The sequence below is a fragment of the Scyliorhinus torazame genome, chromosome 2, assembly GCF_047496885.1.
Source record: "Scyliorhinus torazame isolate Kashiwa2021f chromosome 2, sScyTor2.1, whole genome shotgun sequence".
Classification (NCBI taxonomy): domain Eukaryota; kingdom Metazoa; phylum Chordata; class Chondrichthyes; order Carcharhiniformes; family Scyliorhinidae; genus Scyliorhinus; species Scyliorhinus torazame.
This window is the reverse complement of record NC_092708.1, coordinates 400594279-400617965: the sequence shown is the minus strand read 5'-3', so window position 1 is coordinate 400617965 and position 23687 is coordinate 400594279. Positions and strand designations below refer to the sequence as shown.

General features: G+C 43.6%; 1 protein-coding gene across 4 annotated transcripts in view; it reads left to right on the top strand.

Moving 5' to 3' along the window:
• tgfb3 (transforming growth factor, beta 3) overlaps positions 1-23687 on the top strand; it is a 288773-nt gene that overhangs the window by 47946 nt on the left and 217140 nt on the right. For all 4 annotated transcript variants that reach the window (XR_011939149.1, XM_072494469.1, XM_072494466.1 and 1 more), the window contains one exon: positions 22407-22567. Coding sequence is in view for 3 of the 4 variants with exons in the window: in XM_072494469.1 (XP_072350570.1) it covers positions 22407-22567 (161 nt within the window). In the remaining variant the exon portion in view is untranslated. The remainder of the gene's footprint in view (positions 1-22406; positions 22568-23687) is intronic.

The window sequence follows — 23687 nt, the reverse complement described above, 5'->3', positions numbered from 1 at the left end:
CGGGTATCTGTTATTCTATATATAAACCACACTGAACCCCTCGATTAGATTCCAGTCTTTAACTCACTCCCGGGTATCTGATATTCTATATATAAACCATCCTGAACCCCTCGATTAGATTCCAGTCTGTAACTCACTCCCGGGTATCTGTTATTCTATATATAAACCACCCAGAACCCCTCGATTAGATTCCAGTCTGTAACTCACTCCCGGGTATCTGTTATTCTATATATAAACCACCCCGAACACCTCGATTAGATTCCAGTCTGTAACTCACTCCCGGGTATCTGTTATTCTATATATAAACCACCTCGAGCCCCTCGATTAGATTCCAGTCTGTAACTCATTCCCGGGTATCTGTTATTCTATATATAAACCACCCCGATCCCCTCGGTCAGATGCCAATCTGTAACTCACTCCCGGGTATCTGTTATTCTATATATAAACCACCCCGATCCCCTCGATTAGATTCCGGTCTGTAAATCACTCCCGGGTATCTGTTATTCTATATATAAACCCCCCGAACCCCTCGATTAGATTCCAGTCTGTAACTCACTCCCGGGTATCTGTTATTCTATATATAAACCACCCCGAACCCCTCGATTAGATTCCTGTCTGTAACTCACTCCCGGGTATCTGTTATTCTATATATAAACCACCCTGAACCCCTCGATTAGATTCCAGTCTGTAACTCACTCCCGGGTACCTGTTATTCTATATATACCACCCCGAACCCCTCGATTAGATTCCAGTCTGTAACTCACTCCCGGGTATCTGTTATTCTATATATAAACCACCCTGAACCCCTCGATTAGATTCCAGTCTGTAACTCACTCCCGGGTATCTGTTATTCTATATATAAACCGCCCCGAACCCCTCGATTGGATTCCAGTCTGCAACTCACTCCCGAGTATCTGTTATTCTATATATAAACCACCACGAACCCCTCGATTAGATTCCAGTCTGTAACTCATTCATAGATATCTGTTATTCTATATATAAACCACCCCGATCCCCTCGATTAGATTCCAGTCTGTAACTCACTCCCGGGTATCTGTTATTCTATATATAAACCACCCTGAACCCCTCGATTGGATTCCAGTCTGTAACTCACTCCCGGGTATCTGTTATTCTATATATAAACCCCCCCGAACCCCTCGATTGGATTCCAGTCTGCAACTCACTCCCGAGTATCTGTTATTCTATATATAAACCACCCTAAACCCCTCGATCAGATTCCAGTCTGTAACTCACTCCCGGGTATGTTATTCTACATATAAACCACCCCGATCCCCTCGATTAGATTCCAGTCTGTAACTCACTCCCGGGTATCTGTTATTCTATATATAAACCCCCGAACACCTCGATCAGATTCCAGTCTGTAACTCACTCCCGGGTATCTGTTATTCTATATATAAACCCCCCCGAACCCCTCGATTGGATTCCAGTCTGCAACTCACTCCCGAGTATCTGTTATTCTATATATAAACCACCACGAACCCCTCGATTAGATTCCAGTCTGTAACTCATTCACAGGTATCTGTTATTCTATATATAAACCACCCCGATCCCCTCGATTAGATTCCAGTCTGTAACTCACTCCCGGGTATCTGTTATTCTAGATAGAAACCACCCTGAACCCCTCAATTAGATTCCAGTCTTTAACTCACTCCCGGGTATCTGATATTCTATATGTAAACCATCCTGAACCCCTCGATTAGATTCCAGTCTGTAACTCACTCCCGGGGATCTGTTATTCTATATATAAACCACCATGAACCCCTCGATTAGATTCCAATCTGTAACTCACTCCCGGGTATCTGTTATTCTATATATAAACCACTCCAAACCCCTCGATTAGATTCCAGTCCGTAACTCACTCCCGGGTATCAGTTATTCTACATATAAACGACCCCAAATCCCTCGATTAGATTCCAGTCTGTAACTCACTCCCAGGTATCAGTTATTCTATATGTAAACCACTCCGAACCCCTCGATTAGATTCCAGTCTGTAACTCACTCCCGGGTATCAGTTATTCTATATATAAACCACTCCGAACCCCTCGATTAGATTCCAGTCTGTAACTCACTCCCGGGTATCTGTTATTCTGTATATAAACCACCCCGAACCCCTTGATTAGATTCCAGTCTGTAACTCCCTCCCGGGTATCTGTTATTCTATATATAAACCCCCCCCCCGAACCCCTCGATTGGATTCCAGTCTGTAACTCACTCCCGGGTATCTGTTATTCTATAGAAAAACCACCTCGAGCCCCTCGATTAGATTCCAGTCTGTAACTCACTCCCGGGTATCTGTTATTCTATATATAAACCACCCTGAACCCCTCGATTAGAATCTAGTCTGTACCTCACTCCCGGGTATCTGTTATTCTATATTTAAACCACCCTAAACACCTCGATCAGATTTCAGTCTGTAACTCACTCCCGGGTATCTGTTATTCTACATATAAACCACCCGAACCCCTCGATTAGATTCCAGTCTGTAACTCACTCCCGGGTATCTGTTATTCTATATATAAACCACCCTAAACCCCTCGATCAGATTCCAGTCTGTAACTCAATCCCCGGTATGTTATGCTATATATAAACCACCCTGAACCCCTCAATTAGATTCCAGTCTGTAACTCACTCGCGGGGATCTGTTATTCTATATATAAACCACCATGAACCCCTCGATTAGATTCCAATCTGTAACTCACTCCCGGGTATCTGTTATTTTTTATATAAACCACTCCAAACCCCTCGATTAGATTCCAGTCCGTAACTCACTCCCGGGTATCAGTTATTCTACATATAAACGACCCCAAATCCCTCGATTAGATTCCAGTCTGTAACTCACTCCCAGGTATCAGTTATTCTATATGTAAACCACTCCGAACCCCTCGATTAGATTCCAGTCTGTAACTCACTCCCGGGTATCAGTTATTCTATATATAAACCACTCCGAACCCCTCGATTAGATTCCAGTCTGTAACTCACTCCCGGGTATCTGTTATTCTGTATATAAACCACCCCGAACCCCTCGATTAGATTCCAGTCTGTAACTCCCTCCCGGGTATCTGTTATTCTATATATAAACCCCCCCCCGAACCCCTCGATTGGATTCCAGTCTGTAACTCACTCCCGGGTATCTGTTATTCTATAGAAAAACCACCTCGAGCCCCTCGATTAGATTCCAGTCTGTAACTCACTCCCGGGTATCTGTTATTCTATATATAAACCACCCTGAACCCCTCGATTAGAATCTAGTCTGTACCTCACTCCCGGGTATCTGTTATTCTATATTTAAACCACCCTAAACACCTCGATCAGATTTCAGTCTGTAACTCACTCCCGGGTATCTGTTATTCTACATATAAACCACCCGAACCCCTCGATTAGATTCCAGTCTGTAACTCACTCCCGGGTATCTGTTATTCTATATATAAACCACCCTAAACCCCTCGATCAGATTCCAGTCTGTAACTCAATCCCGGGTATGTTATGCTATATATAAACCACCCTGAACCCCTCGATTAGATTCCGGTCTGTAACTCACTCCCGGGTATCTGTTATTCTATATATAAACCACCCTGAACCCCTCGATTAGATTCCAGTCTGTAACTCACTCCCGGGTATCTGTTAATCTCTATATAAACCACCCCGAACCCCTCGATTGGATTCCAGTCTGCAACTCACTCCCGAGTATCTGTTATTCTATATATAAACCACCACGAACCCCTCGATTAGATTCCAGTCTGTAACTCATTCACAGGTATCTGTTATTCTATATATAAACCACCCCGATCCCCTCGATTAGATTCCAGTCTGTAACTCACTCCCGGGTATCTGTTATTCTATATATAAACCACACTGAACCCCTCGATTAGATTCCAGTCTTTAACTCACTCCCGGGTATCTGATATTCTATATATAAACCATCCTGAACCCCTCGATTAGATTCCAGTCTGTAACTCACTCCCGGGTATCTGTTATTCTATATATAAACCACCCAGAACCCCTCGATTAGATTCCAGTCTGTAACTCACTCCCGGGTATCTGTTATTCTATATATAAACCACCCCGAACACCTCGATTAGATTCCAGTCTGTAACTCACTCCCGGGTATCTGTTATTCTATATATAAACCACCTCGAGCCCCTCGATTAGATTCCAGTCTGTAACTCATTCCCGGGTATCTGTTATTCTATATATAAACCACCCCGATCCCCTCGGTCAGATGCCAATCTGTAACTCACTCCCGGGTATCTGTTATTCTATATATAAACCACCCCGATCCCCTCGATTAGATTCCGGTCTGTAAATCACTCCCGGGTATCTGTTATTCTATATATAAACCCCCCGAACCCCTCGATTAGATTCCAGTCTGTAACTCACTCCCGGGTATCTGTTATTCTATATATAAACCAGCCCGAACCCCTCGATTAGATTCCTGTCTGTAACTCACTCCCGGGTATCTGTTATTCTATATATAAACCACCCTGAACCCCTCGATTAGATTCCAGTCTGTAACTCACTCCCGGGTATCTGTTATTCTATATATAAACCCCCCCGAACACCTCGATTGGATTCCAGTCTGCAACTCACTCCAGAGTTTCTGTTATTCTATATATAAACCACCACGAACCCCTCGATTAGATTCCAGTCTGTAACTCATTCATAGGTATCTGTTATTCTATATATAAACCACCCCGATCCCCTCGATTAGATTCCAGTCTGTAACTCACTCCCGGGTATCTGTTATTCTATATATAAACCACCCTGAACCCCTCGATTGGATTCCAGTCTGTAACTCACTCCCGGGTATCTGTTATTCTATATATAAACCACCCTAAACCCCTCGATCAGATTCCAGTCTGTAACTCGCTCCCGGGTATCTGTTATTCTATATATAAACCACCCTGAACCCCTCGATTAGATTCCAGTCTTTAACTCACTCCCGGGTATCTGATATTCTATATATAAACCATCCTGAACCCTCAATTAGATTCCAGTCTGTAACTCACTCCCGGGTATCTTTTATTCTATATATAAACCACCCCAAACCCCTCGATTAGATTCCAGTCTGTAACTCACTCTCTGGTATCTGTTATTCGATATATAAAGCACCCCGAACCCCTCGATTAGATTCCAGTCTGTAACTCACTCCCGGGTATCTGTTATTCTATATATAAACCACCCCGAACACCTCGATTAGATTCCAGTCTGTAACTCACTCCCGGGTATCTGTTATTCTATATATAAACCACCTCGAGCCCCTCGATTAGATTCCAGTCTGTAGCTCATTCCCGGGTATCTGTTATTCCATATATAAACCCCCTGAACCCCTCGATAAGATTCCAGTCTGTAACTCACTCCCGGGTATCTGTTATTCTATACATAAACCACCCTGAATCCCTCGATTAGATTCCAGTCTGTACCTCACTCCCGGGTATCTGTTATTCTATGTATAAACCACGCTAAACGCCTCGACCAGATTCCAGTCTGTAACTCACTCCCGGGTATCTGTAATTCTATATATAAACCAAGCGAACCCCTCGATTAGATTCCAGTCTGTAACTCACTCCCGGGTATGTTATTCTATATATGAACCACCCGAACCCCTCGATTAGATTCCAGTCTGTAACTCACTCCCGGGTATGTTATTCTATATATAAACCACCCCGAGCCCCTCGATTAGATTCCAGTCTGAAACTCATTCCCGGGTACCTGTTATTCCATATATAAACCACCCGAACCCCTCGATCAGATTCCAGTCTATAACTCACTCCCGGGTATGTTATTCTATATATAAACTACACTGAACGCCTCGATCAGATTCCAGTCTGTAACTCACTCCCGGGTATCTGTTATTCTATATATAAACCCCCCGAACCCCTCGATCAGATTCCAGTCTGTAACTCACTCCCGGGTATCTGTTATTCTATATATAAACCAGCCCGAACCCCTCGATTAGATTCCAGTCTGTAACTCACTCCCGGGTATGTTATTCTATATATAAACCACCCTAAACCCCTCGATCAGATTCCAGTCTGTAACTCACTCCCGGGTATCTGTTATTCTATATATAAACCATCCTGAACCCCTCGATTAGATTCCAGTCTTTAACTCACTCCCGGGTATCTGATATTCTATATATAAACCATCCTGAACCCCTCGATTAGATTCCAGTCTGTAACTCACTCCCGGGTATCTGTTATTCTATATATAAACCACCCCGAACCCCTCGATTAGATTCCAGTCTGTAACTCACTCTCTGGTATCTGTTATTCGATATATAAAGCACCCCGAACCCCTCGATTAGATTCCAGTCTGTAACTCACTCCCGGGGATCTGTTATTCTATATATAAACCACCATGAACCCCTCGATTAGATTCCAATCTGTAACTCACTCCCGGGTATCTGTTATTCTATATATAAACCACTCCAAACCCCTCGATTAGATTCCAGTCCGTAACTCACTCCCGGGTATCAGTTATTCTACATATAAACGACCCCAAATCCCTCGATTAGATTCCAGTCTGTAACTCACTCCCAGGTATCAGTTATTCTATATGTAAACCACTCCGAACCCCTCGATTAGATTCCAGTCTGTAACTCACTCCCGGGTATCAGTTATTCTATATATAAACCACTCCGAACCCCTCGATTAGATTCCAGTCTGTAACTCACTCCCGGGTATCTGTTATTCTGTATATAAACCACCCCGAACCCCTCGATTAGATTCCAGTCTGTAACTCCCTCCCGGGTATCTGTTATTCTATATATAAACCCCCCCCCGAACCCCTCGATTGGATTCCAGTCTGTAACTCACTCCCGGGTATCTGTTATTCTATAGAAAAACCACCTCGAGCCCCTCGATTAGATTCCAGTCTGTAACTCACTCCCGGGTATCTGTTATTCTATATATAAACCACCCTGAACCCCTCGATTAGAATCTAGTCTGTACCTCACTCCCGGGTATCTGTTATTCTATATTTAAACCACCCTAAACACCTCGATCAGATTTCAGTCTGTAACTCACTCCCGGGTATCTGTTATTCTACATATAAACCACCCGAACCCCTCGATTAGATTCCAGTCTGTAACTCACTCCCGGGTATCTGTTATTCTATATATAAACCACCCTAAACCCCTCGATCAGATTCCAGTCTGTAACTCAATCCCGGGTATGTTATGCTATATATAAACCACCCTGAACCCCTCGATTAGATTCCGGTCTGTAACTCACTCCCGGGTATCGGTTATTCTATATATAAACCACCATGAACCCCTCGATTAGATTCCAGTCTGTAACTCACTCCCGGGTATCTGTTAATCTCTATATAAACCACCCCGAACCCCTCGATTGGATTCCAGTCTGCAACTCACTCCCGAGTATCTGTTATTCTATATATAAACCACCACGAACCCCTCGATTAGATTCCAGTCTGTAACTCATTCACAGGTATCTGTTATTCTATATATAAACCACCCCGATCCCCTCGATTAGATTCCAGTCTGTAACTCACTCCCGGGTATCTGTTATTCTATATATAAACCACACTGAACCCCTCGATTAGATTCCAGTCTTTAACTCACTCCCGGGTATCTGATATTCTATATATAAACCATCCTGAACCCCTCGATTAGAATCTAGTCTGTACCTCACTCCCGGGTATCTGTTATTCTATATTTAAACCACCCTAAACACCTCGATCAGATTTCAGTCTGTAACTCACTCCCGGGTATCTGTTATTCTACATATAAACCACCCGAACCCCTCGATTAGATTCCAGTCTGTAACTCACTCCCGGGTATCTGTTATTCTATATATAAACCATGCTAAACCCCTCGATCAGGTTCCAGTCTGTAACTCAATCCCGGGTATGTTATGCTATATATAAACCACCACGAACCCCTCGATTAGATTCCAGTCTGTAACTCATTCACAGGTATCTGTTATTCTATATATAAACCACCCCGATCCCCTCGATTAGATTCCAGTCTGTAACTCACTCCCGGGTATCTGTTATTCTATATATAAACCACACTGAACCCCTCGATTAAATTCCAGTCTTTAACTCACTCCCGGGTATCTGATATTCTATATATAAACCATCCTGAACCCCTCGATTAGATTCCAGTCTGTAACTCACTCCCGGGTATCTGTTATTCTATATATAAACCACCCAGAACCCCTCGATTAGATTCCAGTCTGTAACTCACTCCCGGGTATCTGTTATTCTATATATAAACCACCCCGAACACCTCGATTAGATTCCAGTCTGTAACTCACTCCCGGGTATCTGTTATTCTATATATAAACCACCTCGAGCCCCTCGATTAGATTCCAGTCTGTAACTCATTCCCGGGTATCTGTTATTCTATATATAAACCACCCCGATCCCTTCGGTCAGATGCCAATCTGTAACTCACTCCCGGGTATCTGTTATTCTATATATAAACCACCCTGAACCCCTCGATTAGATTCCAGTCTTTAACTCACTCCCGGGTATCTGATATTCTATATATAAACCATCCTGAACCCCTCAATTAGATTCCAGTCTGTAACTCACTCCCGGGTATCTTTTATTCTATATATAAACCACCCCAAACCCCTCGATTAGATTCCAGTCTGTAACTCACTCTCTGGTATCTGTTATTCGATATATAAAGCACCCCGAACCCCTCGATTAGATTCCAGTCTGTAACTCACTCCCGGGTATCTGTTATTCTATATATAAACCACCCCGAACACCTCGATTAGATTCCAGTCTGTAACTCACTCCCGGGTATCTGTTATTCTATATATAAACCACCTCGAGCCCCTCGATTAGATTCCAGTCTGTAGCTCATTCCCGGGTATCTGTTATTCCATATATAAACCCCCTGAACCCCTCGATTAGATTCCAGTCTGTAACTCACTCCCGGGTATCTGTTATTCTATACATAAACCACCCTGAATCCCTCGATTAGATTCCAGTCTGTACCTCACTCCCGGGTATCTGTTATTCTATGTATAAACCACGCTAAACGCCTCGACCAGATTCCAGTCTGTAACTCACTCCCGGGTATCTGTAATTCTATATATAAACCACGCGAACCCCTCGATTAGATTCCAGTCTGTAACTCACTCCCGGGTATGTTATTCTATATATGAACCACCCGAACCCCTCGATTAGATTCCAGTCTGTAACTCACTCCCGGGTATGTTATTCTATATATAAACCACCCCGAGCCCCTCGATTAGATTCCAGTCTGAAACTCATTCCCGGGTACCTGTTATTCCATATATAAACCACCCAAACCCCTCGATCAGATTCCAGTCTATAACTCACTCCCGGGTATGTTATTCTATATATAAACTACACTGAACGCCTCGATCAGATTCCAGTCTGTAACTCACTCCCGGGTATCTGTTATTCTATATATAAACCCCCCGAACCCCTCGATCAGATTCCAGTCTGTAACTCACTCCCGGGTATCTGTTATTCTATATATAAACCAGCCCGAACCCCTCGATTAGATTCCAGTCTGTAACTCACTCCCGGGTATGTTATTCTATATATAAACCACCCTAAACCCCTCGATCAGATTCCAGTCTGTAACTCACTCCCGGGTATCTGTTATTCTATATATAAACCATCCTGAACCCCTCGATTAGATTCCAGTCTTTAACTCACTCCCGGGTATCTGATATTCTCTATATAAACCATCCTGAACCCCTCGATTAGATTCCAGTCTGTAACTCACTCCCGGGTATCTGTTATTCTATATATAAACCACCCCGAACCCCTCGATTAGATTCCAGTCTGTAACTCACTCTCTGGTATCTGTTATTCGATATATAAAGCACCCCGAACCCCTCGATTAGATTCCAGTCTGTAACTCACTCCCGGGGATCTGTTATTCTATATATAAACCACCATGAACCCCTCGATTAGATTCCAATCTGTAACTCACTCCCGGGTATCTGTTATTCTATATATAAACCACTCCAAACCCCTCGATTAGATTCCAGTCCGTAACTCACTCCCGGGTATCAGTTATTCTACATATAAACGACCCCAAATCCCTCGATTAGATTCCAGTCTGTAACTCACTCCCAGGTATCAGTTATTCTATATGTAAACCACTCCGAACCCCTCGATTAGATTCCAGTCTGTAACTCACTCCCGGGTATCAGTTATTCTATATATAAACCACTCCGAACCCCTCGATTAGATTCCAGTCTGTAACTCACTCCCGGGTATCTGTTATTCTGTATATAAACCACCCCGAACCCCTCGATTAGATTCCAGTCTGTAACTCCCTCCCGGGTATCTGTTATTCTATATATAAACCCCCCCCCGAACCCCTCGATTGGATTCCAGTCTGTAACTCACTCCCGGGTATCTGTTATTCTATAGAAAAACCACCTCGAGCCCCTCGATTAGATTCCAGTCTGTAACTCACTCCCGGGTATCTGTTATTCAAATATAAACCACCCTGAACCCCTCGATTAGAATCTAGTCTGTACCTCACTCCCGGGTATCTGTTATTCTATATTTAAACCACCCTAAACACCTCGATCAGATTTCAGTCTGTAACTCACTCCCGGGTATCTGTTATTCTACATATAAACCACCCGAACCCCTCGATTAGATTCCAGTCTGTAACTCACTCCCGGGTATCTGTTATTCTATATATAAACCACCCTAAACCCCTCGATCAGATTCCAGTCTGTAACTCAATCCCGGGTATGTTATGCTATATATAAACCACCCTGAACCCCTCGATTAGATTCCGGTCTGTAACTCACTCCCGGGTATCGGTTATTCTATATATAAACCACCATGAACCCCTCGATTAGATTCCAGTCTGTAACTCACTCCCGGGTATCTGTTAATCTCTATATAAACCACCCCGAACCCCTCGATTGGATTCCAGTCTGCAACTCACTCCCGAGTATCTGTTATTCTATATATAAACCACCACGAACCCCTCGATTAGATTCCAGTCTGTAACTCATTCACAGGTATCTGTTATTCTATATATAAACCACCCCGATCCCCTCGATTAGATTCCAGTCTGTAACTCACTCCCGGGTATCTGTTATTCTATATATAAACCACACTGAACCCCTCGATTAGATTCCAGTCTTTAACTCACTCCCGGGTATCTGATATTCTATATATAAACCATCCTGAACCCCTCGATTAGAATCTAGTCTGTACCTCACTCCCGGGTATCTGTTATTCTATATTTAAACCACCCTAAACACCTCGATCAGATTTCAGTCTGTAACTCACTCCCGGGTATCTGTTATTCTACATATAAACCACCCGAACCCCTCGATTAGATTCCAGTCTGTAACTCACTCCCGGGTATCTGTTATTCTATATATAAACCATGCTAAACCCCTCGATCAGATTCCAGTCTGTAACTCAATCCCGGGTATGTTATGCTATATATAAACCACCACGAACCCCTCGATTAGATTCCAGTCTGTAACTCATTCACAGGTATCTGTTATTCTATATATAAACCACCCCGATCCCCTCGATTAGATTCCAGTCTGTAACTCACTCCCGGGTATCTGTTATTCTATATATAAACCACACTGAACCCCTCGATTAAATTCCAGTCTTTAACTCACTCCCGGGTATCTGATATTCTATATATAAACCATCCTGAACCCCTCGATTAGATTCCAGTCTGTAACTCACTCCCGGGTATCTGTTATTCTATATATAAACCACCCAGAACCCCTCGATTAGATTCCAGTCTGTAACTCACTCCCGGGTATCTGTTATTCTATATATAAACCACCCCGAACACCTCGATTAGATTCCAGTCTGTAACTCACTCCCGGGTATCTGTTATTCTATATATAAACCACCCCGAACTCCTCGATTAGATTCCAGTCTGTAACTCACTCCCGGGTATCTGTTATTCTATATATAAACCACCTCGAGCCCCTCGATTAGATTCCAGTCTGTAACTCATTCCCGGGTATCTGTTATTCTATATATAAACCACCCCGATCCCCTCGGTCAGATGCCAATCTGTAACTCACTCCCGGGTATCTGTTATTCTATATATAAACCACCCCGAACCCCTCGATTAGATTCCAGTCTGTAACTCACTCCCGGGTATCTGTTATTCTATATATAAACCACCTCGAGCCCCTCGATTAGATTCCAGTCTGTAACTCATTCCCGGGTATCTGTTATTCTATATATAAACCACCCCGATCCCCTCGGTCAGATGCCAATCTGTAACTCACTCCCGGGTATCTGTTATTCTATATATAAACCACCCCGATCCCCTCGATTAGATTCCGGTCTGTAAATCACTCCCGGGTATCTGTTATTCTATATATAAACCCCCCGAACCCCTCGATTAGATTCCAGTCTGTAACTCACTCCCGGGTATCTGTTATTCTATATATAAACCACCCCGAACCCCTCGATTAGATTCCTGTCTGTAACTCACTCCCGGGTATCTGTTATTCTATATATAAACCACCCTGAACCCCTCGATTAGATTCCAGTCTGTAACTCACTCCCGGGTATCTGTTATTCTATATATAAACCCCCCCGAACACCTCGATTGGATTCCAGTCTGCAACTCACTCCAGAGTATCTGTTATTCTATATATAAACCACCACGAACCCCTCGATTAGATTCCAGTCTGTAACTCATTCATAGGTATCTGTTATTCCATATATAAACCACCCCGATCCCCTCGATTAGATTCCAGTCTGTAACTCACTCCCGGGTATCTGTTATTCTATATATAAACCACCCTGAACCCCTCGATTGGATTCCAGTCTGTAACTCACTCCCGGGTATCTGTTATTCTATATATAAACCACCCTAAACCCCTCGATCAGATTCCAGTCTGTAACTCGCTCCCGGGTATCTGTTATTCTATATATAAACCACCCTGAACCCCTCGATTAGATTCCAGTCTTTAACTCACTCCCGGGTATCTGATATTCTATATATAAACCATCCTGAACCCCTCAATTAGATTCCAGTCTGTAACTCACTCCCGGGTATCTTTTATTCTATATATAAACCACCCCGAACCCCTCGATTAGATTCCAGTCTGTAACTCACTCTCTGGTATCTGTTATTCGATATATAAAGCACCCCGAACCCCTCGATTAGATTCCAGTCTGTAACTCACTCCCGGGTATCTGTTATTCTATATATAAACCACCCCGAACACCTCGATTAGATTCCAGTCTGTAACTCACTCCCGGGTATCTGTTATTCTATATATAAACCACCTCGAGCCCCTCGATTAGATTCCAGTCTGTAGCTCATTCCCGGGTATCTGTTATTCCATATATAAACCCCCTGAACCCCTCGATTAGATTCCAGTCTGTAACTCACTCCCGGGTATCTGTTATTCTATATATAAACCACGCTAAACGCCTCGACCAGATTCCAGTCTGTAACTCACTCCCGGGTATCTGTAATTCTATATATAAACCACGCGAACCCCTCGATTAGATTCCAGTCTGTAACTCACTCCCGGGTATGTTATTCTATATATGAACCACCCGAACCCCTCGATTAGATTCCAGTCTGTAACTCACTCCCGGGTATGTTATTCTATATATAAACCACCCCGAGCCCCTCGATTAGATTCCAGTCTGAAACTCATTCCCGGGTACCTGTTATTCCATATATAAACCACCCAAACCCCTCGATCAGATTCCAGTCTATAACTCACTCCCGGGTATGTTATTCTATATATAAACTACACTGAACGCCTCGATCAGATTCCAGTCTGTAACTCACTCCCGGGTATCTGTTATTCTATATATAAACCCCCCGAACCCCTCGATCAGATTCCAGTCTGTAACTCACTCCCGGGTATCTGTTATTCTATATATAAACCAGCCCGAACCCCTCGATTAGATTCCAGTCTGTAACTCATCCCGGGTATGTTATTCTATATATAAACCACCCTAAACCCCTCGATCAGATTCCAGTCTGTAACTCACTCCCGGGTATCTGTTATTCTATATATAAACCATCCTGAACCCCTCGATTAGATTCCAGTCTTTAACTCACTCCCGGGTATCTGATATTCTATATATAAACCATCCTGAACCCCTCGATTAGATTCCAGTCTGTAACTCACTCCCGGGTATCTGTTATTCTATATATAAACCACCCCGAACCCCTCGATTAGATTCCAGTCTGTAACTCACTCTCTGGTATCTGTTATTCGATATATAAAGCACCCCGAACCCCTCGATTAGATTCCAGTCTGTAACTCACTCCCGGGTGTCTGTTATTCTATACATAAACCACCCCGAACCCCTCGATTAGATGCCAGTCCGTAACTCACTCCCGGGTATCTGTTATTCTATATATAAACCATCCGAACCCCTCAATTAGATTCTAGTCTGTAACTCACTCCCGGGTATCTGTTATTCAATATATAAACCACCCCAAATCATTCGATTAGATTCCAGTCTGTTACTCACCCCCGGGTATCTGTTATTCTATATATAAACCACCTCGAGCCCCTTGATTAGATTCCAGTCTGTAACTCACTCCCGGGCATCTGTTATTCTATACATTAACCACCCTGAATCCCTCGATTAGATTCCAGTCTGTACCTCACTCCCGGGTATCTGTTATTCTAAAACCACCCTGAACACCTCGATCAGCTTCCAGTCTGTAACTCACTCCCGGGTATCTGTTATTCTATATATAAACCACGCGAACCCCTCGATTAGATTCCAGTCTGTAACTCACTCCCGGGTTAGATTCCAGTCTGTAACTCACACACGGGTATCTGTTATTCTATACATAAACCACCCTGAACCCCTCGATTAGATTCCAGTCTGTTACTCACTCCTGGGTATCTGTTATTCTATATATAAACCACCCCGAACCCCTCGATTAGATTCCAGTCTGTAACTCACTCCCGGGTATCTGTTATTCTATGTATAAACCCCCCCCGAACCCCTCGATTAGATTCCAGTCTGTAACTCACTCCCGGGTATCTGTTATTCTATATATAAACCTCCCCGAACCCCCGATTAGATTCCAGTCTATAACTCACTCCCGGGTATCTGTTATTCTATATATAAACCACCTCAAACCCCTCGATTAGATTCCAGGCTGTAACTCACTCCCGGGTATCTGTTATTCTACATATAAACCACCCCGAACTCCTCGATTAGATTCCAGTCTGTAACCCACTCCTGGGTATCTGTTATTCTAGATATAAACCATCCCGAACCCCTCGTTTAGATTCCAGGCTGTAACTCACTCCCGGGTATCTGTTATTCTATCCATAAACCATCCTGAACCCCTCGATTAGATTCCAGTCTGTAACTCACTCCCGGGTATCTGTTATTCTTTTTATAAACCACCCTGAACCCCTCGATTAGATTCCAGTCTGTACCTCACTCCCGGGTATCTGTTATTCTATATATAAACCACCCTGAACCCCTCGATTAGATTCCAGTCTGTAACTCACTCCCGGGTATCTGTTATTCTATATATAAACCACCCTGAACCCCTCGATTAGATTCCAGTCTGTAACCCACTCCCGGGTATCTGTTATTCTATATATACACCACCCCGAATCCCTCGTTTAGATTCCAGTCTGTAACTCACTCCCGGGTGTCTGTTATTCTGTATATAAACCACCCTGAACCCCTCGATTAGATTCCAGTCTGTAACCCACTCCCGGGTATCTGTTATTCTATATATAAACCACCCCGAATCCCTTGTTTAGATTCCAGTCTGTAACTCACTCCCGGGTGTCTGTTATTCTATACATAAACCATCCCGAACCCCTCGATTAGATTCCAGTCTGTAACTCACTCCCGGGTATCTGTTATTCTATATATAAACCACCATGAACCCCTCGATTAGATTCCAGTCTGTAACTCACTCCCGGATATCTGTTATTCTATATATAAACCACCCTGAACCCCTCGATTAGATTCCAGTCTGTAACTCACTCCCGGGTATCGGTTATTCTATATATAAACCACCCTGAACCCCTCGATTAGATTCCAGTCTGTAACTCACTCCCGGGTATCTGTTATTCTATATATAAACCACCATGAACCCCTCGATTAGATGCCAGTCTGTAACTCACTCCCGGGTATCTGTTATTCTATATATAACCCAGCCCGAACCCCTCGATCAGATTCCAGTCTGTAACTCACTCCCGGGTATCGGTTATTCTATATATAAACCACCCTGAACCCCTCGATTAGATTCCAGTCTGTAACTCACTCCCGGGTATCCGTTATTCTATGTATAAACCACCACGAACCCCTCGATTAGATTCCAGTCTGTAACTCACTCCCGGGTATCTGTTATTCTATATATAAACCATCCCGAACCCCTCGATTAGATTCCAGTCTGTAACTCACTCCCGGGTATCTGTTATTCTATATATAAACATCCCGAACCTCTCGATTAGATTCCAGTCTGTAACTCACTCCCGGGTATCTGTTATTCTATATATAAACCACCCGGAACCCCTCGATTAGATTCCAGTCGGTAACTCACTCCCGGGTATCTGTTATTCTATATATAAACCATCCCGAACCCCTCGATTAGATTCCAGTCTGTAACACACTCCCGGGGATCTGTTATTCTCTATATAAACCACCCCGAACACCTCGATTAGATTCCAGTCTGTAACTCACTCCCGGGTATCTGTTATTCTATATATAAACCATCTCGAGCCCCTCGATTAGATTCCAGTCTGTAACTCACTCCCGGGTACCTGTTATTCCATATGTAAACCACCCAAACCCCTCGATCAGATTCCAGTCTGTAACTCACTCCCGGGTATGTTATTCTATATATAAACTTCCCTGAACGCCTCGATCAGATTCCAGTCTGTAACTCATTCCCGGGTATCTGTTATTCTATATATAAACCCCCTGAACCCCTCGATTAGATTCCAGTCTGTAACTCACTCCCAGGTATCTGTTATTCTATCTATAAACCACCCCGAACCTCTCGATTAGATTCCAGTCTGTAACTCACTCCCGGGTATCTGTTATTCTATATATAAACCACCCCGAACCCCTCGATTAGATTCCAGTCTGTAACTCACTCCCAGGCATCTTTTATTCTATACGTAAACCACCCCGAACCCCTCGATTAGATGCCAGTCCGTAACTCACTCCCGGGTATCTGTTATTCTATATATAAACCATCCGAACCCCTCAATTAGATTCTAGTCTGTAACTCACTCCCGGGTATCTGTTATTCAATATATAAACCACCCCAAATCATTCGATTAGATTCCAGGTGTAACTCACCCCCGGGTATCTGTTATTCTATATATAAACCACCTCGAGCCCCTTGATTAGATTCCAGTCTGTAACTCACTCCCGGGCATCTGTTATTCTATACATTAACCACCCTGAATCCCTCGATTAGATTCCAGTCTGTACCTCACTCCCGGGTATCTGTTATTCTAAAACCACCCTGAACACCTCGATCAGATTCCAGTCTGTAACTCACTCCCGGGTATCTGTTATTCTATATATAAACCACGCGAACCCCTCGATTAGATTCCAGTCTGTAACTCACTCCCGGGTTAGATTCCAGTCTGTAACTCACACACGGGTATCTGTTATTCTATACATAAACCACCCTGAACCCCTCGATTAGATTCCAGTCTGTTACTCACTCCTGGGTATCTGTTATTCTATATATAAACCACCCCGAACCCCTCGATTAGATTCCAGTCTGTAACTCACTCCCGGGTATCTGTTATTCTATGTATAAACCCCCCCCGAACCCCTCGATTAGATTCCAGTCTGTAACTCACTCCCGGGTATCTGTTATTCTATATATAAACCTCCCCGAACCCCCGATTAGATTCCAGTCTATAACTCACTCCCGGGTATCTGTTATTCTATATATAAACCACCTCAAACCCCTCGATTAGATTCCAGGCTGTAACTCACTCCCGGGTATCTGTTATTCTAGATATAAACCATCCCGAACCCCTCGTTTAGATTCCAGGCTGTAACTCACTCCCGGGTATCTGTTATTCTATCCATAAACCATCCTGAACCCCTCGATTAGATTCCAGTCTGTAACTCACTCCCGGGTATCTGTTATTCTTTTTATAAACCACCCTGAACCCCTCGATTAGATTCCAGTCTGTACCTCACTCCCGGGTATCTGTTATTCTATATATAAACCACTCTGAACCCCTCGATTAGATTCCAGTCTGTAACTCACTCCCGGGTATCTGTTATTCTATATATAAACCACCCTGAACCCCTCGATTAGATTCCAGTCTGTAACCCACTCCCGGGTATCTGTTATTCTATATATACACCACCCCGAATCCCTCGTTTAGATTCCAGTCTGTAACTCACCCCCGGGTATCTGTTATTCTATATATAAACCATCCCGAACCCCTCGATTAGATTCCAGTCTGTAACTCACTCCCGGGTGTCTGTTATTCTGTATATAAACCACCCTGAACCCCTCGATTAGATTCCAGTCTGTAACCCAATCCCGGGTATCTGTTATTCTATATATAAACCACCCCGAATCCCTTGTTTAGATTCCAGTCTGTAACTCACTCCCGGGTGTCTGTTATTCTATACATAAACCATCCCGAACCCCTCGATTAGATTCCAGTCTGTAACTCACTCCCGGGTATCTGTTATTCTATATATAAACCACCATGAACCCCTCGATTAGATTCCAGTCTGTAACTCACTCCCGGATATCTGTTATTCTATATATAAACCACCCTGAACCCCTCGATTAGATTCCAGTCTGTAACTCACTCCCGGGTATCGGTTATTCTATATATAAACCACCCTGAACCCCTCGATTAGATTCCAGTCTGTAACTCACTCCCGGGTATCTGTTATTCTATATATAAACCACCATGAACCCCGCGATTAGATGCCAGTCTGTAACTCACTCCCGGGTATCTGTTATTCTATATATAACCCAGCCCGAACCCCTCGATCAGATTCCAGTCTGTAACTCACTCCCGGGTATCGGTTATTCTATATATAAACCACCCTGAACCCCTCGATTAGATTCCAGTCTGTAACTCACTCCCGGGTATCCGTTATTCTATGTATAAACCACCCCGAACCCCTCGATTAGATTCCAGTCTGTAACTCACTCCCGGGTATCTGTTATTCTATATATAAACCATCCCGAACCCCTCGATTAGATTCCAGTCTGTAACTCACTCCCGGGTATCTGTTATTCTATATATAAACATCCCGAACCTCTCGATTAGATTCCAGTCTGTAACTCACTCCCGGGTATCTGTTATTCTATATATAAACCACCCGGAACCCCTCGATTAGATTCCAGTCGGTAACTCACTCCCGGGTATCTGTTATTCTATATATAAACCATCCCGAACCCCTCGATTAGATTCCAGTCTGTAACACACTCCCGGGGATCTGTTATTCTCTATATAAACCACCCCGAACACCTCGATTAGATTCCAGTCTGTAACTCACTCCCGGGTATCTGTTATTCTATATATAAACATCCCGAACCCCTCGATTAGATTCCAGTCTGTAACTCACTCCCGGGTATCTGTTATTCTATATATAAACCACCCTGAACTCCTCGATTAGATTCCAGTCTGTAACTCACTCCCGGGTATCTGTTATTCTATGTATAAACCACCCCGAACCCCTCGATTAGATTCCAGTCTGTAACTCACTCCCGGGGATCTGTTATTCTCTATATAAACCACCCCGAACCTCTCGATTAGATTCCAGTCTGTAACTCACTACCGGGGATCTGTTATTCTATATATAAACATCCCGAACCTCTCGATTAGATTCCAGTCTGTAACTGACTCCCGGGTATCTGTTATTCTATATATAAACCACCCTGAACCCCTCGATTAGATTCCAGTCTGTAACTCACTCCCGGGTATCGGTTATTCTATATATAAACCATCCTGAACCCCTCGATTAGATTCCAGTCTGTAACTCACTCCCGGGTATCTGTTATTCTATATATAAACCATCCTGAACCCCTCGATTAGATTCCAGTCTGTAACTCACTCCCGGGTATCTGTTATTCTATATATAAACCACCCTGAACCCCTCGATTAGATTCCAGTCTGTAACTCACTCCCGGGTATCTGTTATTCTATATATAAACCACCCTGAACCCCTCGATTAGATTCCAGTCTGTAACTCACTCCCGGGTATCTGTTATTCTATATATAAACCATCCTGAACCCCTCGATTAGATTCCAGTCTGTAACTCACTCCCGGGTATCTGTTATTCTATATATAAACCATCCTGAACCCCTCGATTAGATTCCAGGCTGTAACTCACTCTCTGGTATCTGTTATTCTATATATAAACCACCCCGAACCCCTCGATTAGATTCCAGGCTGTAACTCACTCCCGGGTATCTGTTATTCTATATATAAACCACCCCGAACCCCTCGATTAGATTCCAGTCTGTAACTCACTCCCGGGTATCTGTTATTCTATATATAAACCACCCTGAACCCCTCGATTAGATTCCAGGCTGTAACTCACTCCCGGGTATCTGTTATTCTATATATAAACCACCCTGAACCCCTCGATTAGATTCCAGTCTGTAACTCACTCCCGGATATCTGTTATTCTATATATAAACCCCCCCGAACCCCTCGATTAGATTCCAGTCTGTAACTCACTCCCGGATATCTGTTATTCTATATATAAACCACCCCGAGCCCCTCGATTAGATTCCAGTCTGTAACTGACTCCTGGGTATCTGTTATTCTATATATAAACCACCCTGAACCCCTCGATTAGATTCCGGTCTGTAACTCACTCCCGGGTATGTTATTCTATATATAAACCACCCTAAACCCCTCGATTAGATTCCAGTCTGTAACTCACTCCCGGATATCTGTTATTCTATATATAAACCACCCGGAACCCCTCGATTAGATTCCAGTCTGTAACTCACTCCCGGGTATCTGTTATTCTATATATAAACCACCCCGATCCCCTCGATTAGATTCCAGTCTGTAACTCTCTCCCGGGTATCTGTTATTCTATATATATACCACCCCGAACCCCTCGATTAGATTCCAGTCTGTAACTCACTCCCGGATATCTGTTATTCTATATATAAACCACCCTGAACCCCTCGATTAGATTCCAGTCTGTAACTCACTCCCGGGTATCTGTTATTCTATATATAAACCACCCCGAACCCCTCGATTAGATTCCAGTCTGTAACTCACTCCCGGATATCTGTTATTCTATATATAAACCACCCTGAACCCCTCGATTAGATTCCAGTCTGTAACTCACTCCCGGGTATCTGTTATTCTATATATAAACCACCCTGAACCCCTCGATTAGATTCCAGTCTGTAACTCACTCCCGGGTATGTTATTCTATATATAAACCACCCTAAACCCCTCGATTAGATTCCAGTCTGTAACTCTCTCCCGGGTATCTGTTATTCTATATATAAACCACCCTGAACCCCTCGATTAGATTCCAGTCTGTAACTCACTCCCGGGTATCTTTTATTCTATATATAAACCACCCCGAACACCTCGATTAGATTCCAGTCTGTAACTCACTCCCGGGTATGTTATTCTATATATAAACCACCCTAAACCCCTCGATTAGATTCCAGTCTGTAACTCTCTCCCGGGTATGTTATTCTATATATAAACCACCCTAAACCCCTCGATTAGATTCCAGTCTGTAACTCTCTCCCGGGTATCTGTTATTCTATATATAAACCACCCTGAACCCCTCGATTAGATTCCAGTCTGTAACTCACTCCCGGGTATCTTTTATTCTATATATAAACCACCCCGAACACCTCGATTAGATTCCAGTCTGTAACTCACTCCCGGGTATGTTATTCTATATATAAACCACCCTAAACCCCTCGATTAGATTCCAGTCTGTAACTCTCTCCCGGGTATCTGTTATTCTATATATAAACCACCCTGAACCCCTCGATTAGATTCCAGTCTGTAACTCACTCCCGGATATCTGTTATTCTATATATAAACCACCCGGAACCCCTCGATTAGATTCCAGTCTGTAACTCACTCCCAGGTATCTGTTATTCTATATATAAACCACCCCGAACCCCTCGATTAGATTCCAGTCTGTAACTCACTCCCGGGTATCTGTTATTCTATATATAAACCACCCCGAACCCCTCGATTAGATTCCAGTCTGTAACTCACTCCCGGATATCTGTTATTCTATATATAAACCACCCCAAACCCCTCGATTAGATTCCAGTCTGTAACTCTCCCAATATTCTTCTGTTGTTTTTGGAATCTGGGATTGAATTGAATTGTTGACGTAACGATTTTCTGACCTGGACGCTGCCAGTTGGAATGATGGTGCTGATTTGTTTTTCCAGATGATGTCAGTTCTTGCCGAGGGATCACATCAAAGGTTTTCCGATTCAATGTATCCTCTATGGAGAAGAATGTTTCCAATCTCTTCCGGGCAGAATTCCGGGCTCTCCGTGTTCCAAACATGAACGCAAAACGTAATGAGCAGAGGATTGAAGTGTATCAGGTAGGGAGATCGATGATGACCAATATTCCCCGGTCAGTGAACCTTATTCTCAGCCATTTGCTCTCCTGATCTGTACGTTTTCAGCGGGACGGCTCGGTCGCACGGTAGTTAGCACTGTGGCTTCACAGCGCCAGGGTCCCAGGTTCGATTCCCGGCTGGGTCACTGTCTGTGCGGAGTCTGCACGTTCTCCCCGTGTGTGCGTGGGTTTCCTCCGGGTGCCCCGGTTTCCTCCCATGAGTCCCGAAAGACGTGCTGTTAGGTGAATTGGACATTCTGAATTCTCCCTCTGTGACCCGAACAGGTGCCGGAATGTGGCGACTAGGGGCTTTTCACAGTAACTTCATTGCAATGTTAATGTAAGCCTACTTGTGACAATAATAAAGATTATAGATTATTATTATGTCAAGGAACCGGAACCCTAGTTCATTATCCCTCTCCTCAATCAACCTAGACATTTAAGGTCATTGTAACAACTTAAGTCATTGCCCCACTGAAACAGAACTACGAGGGTTAGTAGCACAGTACGAAGCCATTCAGCCCATCCTATGCTGCCAAGAAAACCTATCCTTGAAAATTCCCACCCTCCTCTTCTCTCCTGTCCTATCTACCACTTCAAGTATTTAGCCAATTTTCTCTTCCATGCTGGAACAGTCTCTGCTCCAAATGCTGCTGTGTGTGTGCGTGTGCAGAGGTCAGTTCTGTGCTGGGTGCCTCCCTGGCTGGTATATCTGGGTCCCAGTGGCTTGCTGGCTGTGTTGTGTTCCTGGACCATTTAGTCAGACAGCACGAGTTCAAATCCCATCACTGGCAGTTTTGGAAGCTGTATTCTGTTTTGAATATAAGTAAAAATGCCCATGAAGCTGTTAGATTGATGTTAACACCCAGCTCTTTGGCACTAGTCCCACATAATTTCCCACTGAAACGGCCCAGCCAATTATTCAGTTTATATCAAACCCGCTAAGAATCGTTCAAGAAACCGACCCACCCTCACCTTCCCAGTACAAGTAGGGGTGGCAATAAATAGTGGGGGAGAATGAGTAATAAACACCAGGTTAATTGTCCTGAACAGGATCTGGACCATGTAGTAATCCAGGAGACATGAACATAAAGGTTAAATCA